We start from the raw sequence: 8,232 nt of genomic DNA on the forward strand, positions 1-8,232 counted from the left end.
ACTGAAACAATGTGATTTAAACTCAGTTTTTTCATTCGACAATTAAGTGGAGAAGAGCGAGAAACATGATTAATGGGGTCTTTGAGAATGGTTAGTGGTGTGAAGATAAGGAAGTGGTTAAAGCTAAGGTTAGATATTTTTTCAAGTCCAAATTTGACAGGGATCTTGGGCTGCAAGTCAGGTTGGATAATGTAGGTTTCAATACTATTTTTAGAGTTGACAACGCGATGCTGGTAGGCGCCTTTTTAGAAGAGGAAATTAAGAATGGAGTTTGGAGATGTGACAGCTCGAAGAGCCATGGTCCTGATGGTTTTAATTTTGGTTTCATTAAATTTTGTTGGGATTGCTTAAAGAAGAATATTCTTTTGGCAGTGAATGATTTCGCAAATAGAGGAAAATGGCCTAGGGGGTCAAACACTTTGTTTATGTTTCAGATCCCTAAATCCGTCAATCCGCAAGAGTTGTGTGATTTCAGACCTATTTCGCTGGTGGGGTGCCTTTTTAAGATTATTTCTAAGATTTTGTCTATCAGGTTGAAGAAAATGATGAATAAAGTCATTAACGTTGGACAATCTGCTTTCTTTAATGGATAGCGTACTTGTGGCCAATGAAGTTTTAGAGGAGGTGAAGAGAAAGAAGAAGAGCTGCATTTTTTTTAAGGTGGATTATGAGAAAGAATATGACTCGGTGCGACAGGAATTTATTTACTACATGTTAGATAGGCTTGGGTTCTGCGAGAAGTGGAGCTTCTGGATTAAATATTGTTTGGAATCTGCGTTGGTGTTTATTCTAGTAGATGAGAGTCTGTTGAAGCAGTTTACTCCGAAGAAAGGTCTGAAGCAAGGTGATCCTTTAGCACCATTCTTGTTTCTTATCACAGTCGAAGGGCTAGTCGAGGTTTCAAAGAAAGTTGTTCGGAAGAACTTGATTGAGAGTCTGGAGATTGGATGCAAGAAGGTTAAGGTCAATATGCTTCAGTACGCAGATGACACTTTGTTCTTTTGCAATGCTAACACTAAAAACGTGTTTAACTTAAAGGTCATTCTGAATTGCTTTGAGCTAGCTTCTAGTCTTAAGGTGAATTTCTTGAAAACCAGAATTGGAGGGGTGAAAGTCGATCAGGCTGTTACTCTTCGCTTTGCGAGGTGACGAAAATTCCTTTCAAATACTCGGGGTTGCCAGTTGAGGGGTGTCATAAGAGGAGCGCGTTTTGGGAAGGCGTTGTTGACAAAAAAAAGAATAGATTGAACAAATGGAAGGGTAGATTCATCTCGATGGCTGGGAGGATTTGTCTAATCAAATCTGTATTTTCGTCTATATCGTTGTTCTATTTATCTTTGTTCAAGATGTTTTCTACTGTGTTGAAGAAGATCGTGTCTATACAAAGGAATTTTTCATGAGGTTGGGGGTCCGAAGGGAGGAAAATTGTCTGGGTATCTTGAGATAAGGTGTGCGAGTCTCGGAAAGCAAGCGATCTTGGCATCCTTAATATCAAGCTCTTTAATGCGACCTTATTGGAAAAATGGATCTGGCATTTGAGTTTGAGTAAGGGAGGGCATTGGAAGGAAATTCTAGAGTCTAAGTATGGTGGTTGGAGAAGTTTAAAAGAGCAAAGGTTCCTCATCTCAAACTCTCTTTGGTTGAGAGATTTAAAGGAGGTCTGGAAGCTGGAGATTTGGGAAAGGTCATTTGAAGACAACTCCAGGTGGGAAGTTGGTAATGAGAAAGAGTTATTTTTCTGGTAAGATAATTGGTTGGGTTCTGACATTCTAAAAAGTAGATTTCCAACGCTTTTCTCTCTAGCAATAACCAAAGATGCTAAGATTTTTTGTTGTGGGGATTGGATTAATAATGAAATTTCTTTTGGAGAAGGGGACTTTTCAATTGGAAGAAGGAACATGTTAGTTAGCTTCTTGAGGCAGTGCACGATTCGAGACTCATCTTTGAAATCGATGATAGTTGGGTTTAAAAGGACGGTGATTGCATTGAGTATTCACCTAATAATGCGTACAATTTTTTAAGGGGTAAGGTAGTTGGGGAGCCCACGAGCTTGTATAACTCTCTTTGGAAGATGAAAGTTTTGCCCTTAGCCCATGTCACAACTTGGAGGGTTCTGGAAAATAAGATTGTTGCTAAGGTTAATTTGGTAAGACATGGGGTTGTGGTTGGAAATATTTCTTGTTGCCTCTACGGGGTGAATTAGGAGACAACAAGTCATTTGTTTTTTAATGCAGAATTGCTTGGCTTGTTTGAAATCTTTGTTATGCCTGGTTAGGGTTGAACTCGGTTGACTATCATGCTTCTGCCTTATATTTCTTACAATTTAATTTGTCTGGTGCGCCTACATTTGTTAATTTAGTTTTTTGAATTGTCTGGATTGCTTTGGTTAATGAGATTTGGAGACATCAGAATAATAATTTTTTTAAGGGAGGAGTGATAGATCATTTCAAAATCTTCTCGATGACTTAATTGAAGGTCTCGTCTTGGGTAACCTCCAAAGTTCCTTCAACTTGTTTTTTCTTTTCAGATTGGTGGTTGATCCTTTGACTTGTATGTTTTCGATTAAAAATAAGTGATTTATTTTAGACAAATCAGATGTTGATTTTGTTGGTTGTGAGAAAATGTTGATTTGTTTTGACAAATTGAGTGTTAGATGTAAAGATATGCCATTGAAAATCAATCAATCAATACAAATAATAAAGTATTAAATAATTGTACTAATTAATAATTATTTAAAATTTAATAAGATATTGATCGATGTACTTTATTTTAAAATTTAATTCTAAAATTAAAATAGTTTAAATCAACCCGTCTAAACAAAATATCAATAAAACAAAATACTTTAATTGTGCTAGATCCTATAATTAAAAATTGTTAAAGGAATGTCGTAATATACCTACTCACCTTATTCAAAATGACTTGTCACTATCTACTATTGTCCTTCTATTTTTCATATATTTTATTTTAGTGTAAAATATGTTCGGAGAAAACAGTTGGTGGGAGGATTGGTAATTATTTTGATGTTATTTTTGTACCAAGTTTTTTTTATGATTATGGTGGTGGGAGACATTGTTGTTTTGGTTTTGCTAGATATCCTTTTGTATAAGGTTGGAGAATAAGTGTTTTCTCTAATTTAATTAATTCATTTTTATCCAAATTTAATTTCAAACAAACTTGATAAATGCAAATGCATAACCATGCACATCTTTTTGTCATCTCAATCCATGGTCTTTAATTAACTGTAAAAAATAATTTAAACACTCTTCAAACACCAATATTATAGTCTGTACCGGTACTGGGCGAGGCTAAGACCTGCCTAGCTGCCCGACACCCAGTTGGTTTGCCTGAGAGACTGAATGGTCGAGACCTTTGGATGTTTGGCCGAGAGACCGAGTGGCCGAGACCTTTGGGGACTTGGCCGAGAGACCGAGACCTTAGAAGACCTAACTGGGACGGTCGAAGACCACATGGATTTGGCCGATGGCCGACCCTCACCATGAGAAGGTGGCCGATGGCCGAACCCCATCACAATTAATTCTCAAACCAAGCTCAATGAAGCTAATCCACCATCAAGAATTAGGTAATGCAACCCTAAGCGATATCCACCTCGATAAACGGGCCCAACAAGGTAGACCCATAAGAATAATATAAATAGCACACATTCCAAGGAGTAAGGTACGTCATTTATTACTGTTCACCTACCTGAGAGCTGACCATCCGCTTTACTGACTTGAGCGTCGGAGTGCCTTCGCAGGTACCCCCACCATCCGGTGTTCACCCGACGACTGAGTGCCGAGTGCTGAGGGATAAGCAGGAGGACGAGAAGAATCCCAGTTCATCACCCAGTCACCTGCCCGTACCGAAGGAAGGAGAAGAAGACTTCAATAGTTCTCTAGGTCCCATCTCCCTAGCAGGAACAATTGGCGCCCACCGTGGGGCCGAGGGATACTAGCTGAAGGAAAAAAGTATATGGTTTCAACAAGAAGCATGGAAAGAATGACTGAAGCCGACCAAACAATGCTGCTGCTGTCTCTCCAGAGGGAGATGGCCGAGATGCGAAGAAAGGCCGAGGAGGCCACTCAGAAAAATGAGCAAGAGCTGCAGGTTCTCCGCAGGGAGAACGAAGATATGAGAAAGAAGCTGGGGGAGGGAGGACCCTCTGTCATACCGACGAACGTGGTCGGCAAGTCCTACACCTCTCCCCCAACCCGGATGTGGCCGAGGGGACGAGAGGCCGACCCCCTCCCCGCGGAACTGAGATGGGCGACGAGTCATGCCTAATCAGGTCCACCCGGACGACCCTGACGGCCGACCCGAACCGCCGACATCCCTTTACAAACAACATCATCGAAGTCCCACTTCCTGAGAAGTGGAAGGGTTTCAACCGAGACCAATACGACGGGTCGACCGACCTGGACGAGCATATGGACGCCTACACCACCCATATGAGTCTCTACACCTCGGACGACGCCGTCTTGTGCCGAGCGTTCCCCACATCCTTGAAGGGTGCAGCCCGTAGTTGGTTCACCAAGCTCTCACCCAACTCCATCGACAGCTTTGCCACGCTCGTCGCAAAGTTCGAAACACAGTTCGCGACCAGCCGGCCGCACCATCTGACCTCCATCGCTCTGGTAGGCATCCGCCAGGAGAAGGGAGAGTCGCTGAGAACCTTCGTGGATAGGTTCAGCAAAGTGGCGATAAGCATCCGAAATCTGAGTCCGGATGTCGCCATGCACCACATGCTGACGGCTCTGCGTCCAGGGCCCTTTGCCGACAACCTATGCATGCAGCCGGCCGACAGCCTGGACGAGCTGCGAAAGAGAGCCGCTAAGTACATGCAGCTGGAGGAACTAAGAGAGTTCCGCAACCAGGCCCGTGCCGAGACCGGCGAAGAGAGGAAGGAAGAAAAGGACCGCCAAGCGCGGCCGATACAGAGAACTGACCGGCGACGGGAGAATCGAGACCGACCAATTCGATTCTCGAGATACACGCCGTTGACGGCTGAGAGAGGGAGGATCTTGGACGAAACCCTCAACGCCAAGTTGATCCCTCCGCCAAGGAAGGTGGCCAGCCCAAATAATGCCGACCGGAGGAAGCAGTGTCGGTACCACCAAAACACCGGACACTCGACCGACGAGTGTCAGGCTCTCAAGGATAAGATCGAGGAACTCATCCAAGCCGGGCATCTCCGACGTTTCGTCCGGAATGGCCGAGACCCACCCGGCCGGGAGGATCCACCCAGGCGGACGAGGTCACCTCAACGCGGCCGAAGTGACCGAAATGCAAGAGGCGACTGACAACCCGCAAGGGCCGACCGCCCACGAAGAGACGATCCCCCCAGGGAGGCCGATCAGAGAGGTAACCGAGAGGTTATCAATACTATAGCCGGCGGCTTCGCCGGAGGAGGAAGCACGAACAACGCTCGAAAGAGGCACCTCCGGGCGGTACATCAAGTGAACACGGTGGCATTCCGACCGAGGATGCCACCCATCACTTTCATGGACGAGGACTTCAAGGGCGTAGACTACCGCCAGCAGGACGACCCGATGGTGATAGCGGTCGACATAGACCGATTCACCATACGGAAGACCCTCGTGGACCAAGGAAGCTCGGTGGATATCCTTTACTGGAAAACTTTCAAGGCTGTGAGGATGGCCGGGACCGAGATGATGCCATACGACGACCACGTGGTAGGATTCTCGAGCGAGAGGGTGGGCACCAAGGGTTATATCGACCTATACAGCACCTTCGGAGAGGGGAAGAGCACCAGGACCATCAAAATCCGATACCTGGTCATTGACGCCCACACTTCCTACAACATCCTCCTCGGCCGACCATCCATCAACCGGCTGATGGTCATAGTATCAACCCCCCACCTCGCAATGAAGTTTCCCTCCAGAACAGGGGACATTCTCACGGTCCACGTAGACCAAAAAGAAGCACGAGAGTGCTAAGCCGAGAGCCTCCGGGTGGAACCTTTAAGGGCCGACTCCTCTCCCCTCAGAGTAAAGAAGTCCTCCCGAAAAGACCGCTCCCTCAGGAAGGACCGCCCGAGGGAAATCAGGCCAACCGTGGCGTTGGTGGACCTCGACCCCCGGGCGACCGAAGACAGACTGGAGGCAAGAGAAGAGCTAAGGAGAGTCCCCCTCCTCGACGAAGAAGACAACACGGCTGTAGGAACAGCCTTGGCAGCGGCCGAGGCCGAGATCTTGCATGCCGCACTAAAAAAGAACATCGACATGTTCGCTTGGACGCCGGCCGACATGCCGGGTGTGAGCCCCGATGTCATCACCCATCGGTTGTCAATATTCAAGGAAGCCCGCCCGATCTCCCAAAAGAAGAGGGACTTGGGCAACGAAAAGCGACTCGCGGCAAAGGAGGAAGCGGGCAATCTCTTGTCGGCCGGATTCATAAGGGAGGCCCGATACACGACATGGCTGGCCAACGTCGTCATGGTTACCAAGCCTAACGGTAACTGGAGGATGTGCGTTGACTACAGAAACATCAACAGCGCATGCCCGAAGGACACCTACCCCCTCCCGAGCATTGACTGCCTGGTGGATGGGGCGGCCGACCACAAAATTATGAGCTTCCTGGACGCTTACTCTGGCTATAACCAGATAAGCATGCACCCGAGGGACAAGGAGAAGACGGCCTTCATGACGGCCGACGCCAACTACTACTACGAGGTCATGCCGTTCGGCCTCAAGAACGCCAGGGCGACCTACCAGCGTCTCATGGACAAAATTTTCAAGGATCTGATAGGCCGGGCGGTAGAAGTCTATGTGGACGACATAGTCGTGAAAGTCTATGTGGACGACATAGTCGTGAAGTCCGACTCGTTTGAACAGCATCTGAAGGATCTGGACGAGGTCTTCAGGGCTCTAAGGGGAGTCAACATGAAACTCAACCCCGAAAAATGTACTTTCGGGGTGGAAGGAGGAAAGTTCCTAGGCTTCATGCTCACCCACCGAGGGATAGAGGCCAACCCCGACAAATGTCAGGCCATACTCAGCATGAGAATCCCGAACACCGTGAAGGAGGTACAACAACTCCTTGGGCGGCTGACCGCCCTCTCTCGATTTGTCCCCCGCATGGCCAAGAGGACGAGGCCGATCGTTCAGTTGCTCCGAAAGGGCAAAAAATTCATCTGGGACGACCAATGTGAGGAAATCTTCAAACAATTCAAGGAGTTCCTCACATCCCCGACCGTCATCCAAAAGCCGAGGCCCGACATCTCAATCCTGGTATATCTAGCAGTCTCGAAAGAAGCTGTCAGCGCCGCCCTAGTGCAGGAAGCCGAGGGCGAGGAGTGACCCATATACTTTATCAGCCGAACCCTCCACTTGGCCGAAACCCGATATCAGATGATTGAGAAGGTGGCTCTCGCACTCGTCCTCACGGCAAGGCGGATGCGCCCCTACTTCCAAAATCACTCCATAACTGTAAGAACCGACTACCCTATTTTTAAAATTTTATCTAAACCGGACCTTGCAGGGAGGATGATAGGATGGTCGGTCGAACTCTCCGAGTTTGACATACGCTATGAGCCGAGGGGCGCCATCAAGTCTAAGTGCTTGGCCGACTTCTCGGCCGAGCTGACACCGCTGCCCACCCTTTCGGGCGGTTGGACTCTCTATGTGGACGGCTCCTCAAATAAAACAGCCTGTGGAGCGGAAGTCGTCCTGGAGGGGCCGAGCGACCTCTTCTTGGAACAAGCCCTCCAGTTTGGATTCCGGGCGACCAACAATCAGGCCGAGTACAAAGCCCTGCTGGCTGGGCTGAACCTAGCCTACGACATGGGAGCGTGCGAGGTCACATGCAAAAGCGACTCCCAGGTGATGGTCGGCCAAGTCAATGGAGATTTCGAAGTTAAAGAGTCTTTGCTGCAGCGGTACTCCCACGCGGCCAAAAACAGTATCGTCCGCTTCAGCAAAGCACCCTTGCAACACATACCGAGGGAGGACAACAAGAGGGCCGACATCCTGTCCAAGTTCTCGGTCACCAAAAAGAAGAGTCACCAGAGGTCGGTCATACAAATATGGCTGAGACATCCAAGTGTTACGGAGACCGAGACCGAGTGTATGGCCGTAGAAGAAGAAGAGGCTGAGGCCGAGGCCGACAATTGGATGACACCCGTCATCCAATACCTGACGGACGGCACGTGCACGGCCGACCAAGAGAAGGCGATGAAGCAACAATGCGCCCGGTAAACCATGATCAACGAAGATT

The 8,232-nt window shown here is 47.8% G+C and overlaps 2 protein-coding genes across 2 annotated transcripts; both read left to right on the top strand.

Moving 5' to 3' along the window:
• The first annotated feature begins 585 nt into the window (after positions 1-585).
• LOC137809312 (secreted RxLR effector protein 78-like) lies at positions 586-1,149 on the top strand. Its single transcript, XM_068610441.1, has one exon. It carries the CDS (start codon positions 586-588, stop codon positions 1,147-1,149), a length of 564 nt encoding a protein of 187 aa, XP_068466542.1.
• A 3,275-nt stretch (positions 1,150-4,424) lies between these two features.
• LOC137809313 (uncharacterized) lies at positions 4,425-5,297 on the top strand. The gene has a single exon (XM_068610442.1). It carries the CDS (start codon positions 4,425-4,427, stop codon positions 5,295-5,297), a length of 873 nt encoding a protein of 290 aa, XP_068466543.1.
• The last annotated feature ends 2,935 nt before the right edge of the window (positions 5,298-8,232 follow it).

This window comes from Phaseolus vulgaris, chromosome 2 (assembly GCF_000499845.2).
Source record: "Phaseolus vulgaris cultivar G19833 chromosome 2, P. vulgaris v2.0, whole genome shotgun sequence".
Classification (NCBI taxonomy): Eukaryota; Viridiplantae; Streptophyta; class Magnoliopsida; order Fabales; family Fabaceae; genus Phaseolus; species Phaseolus vulgaris.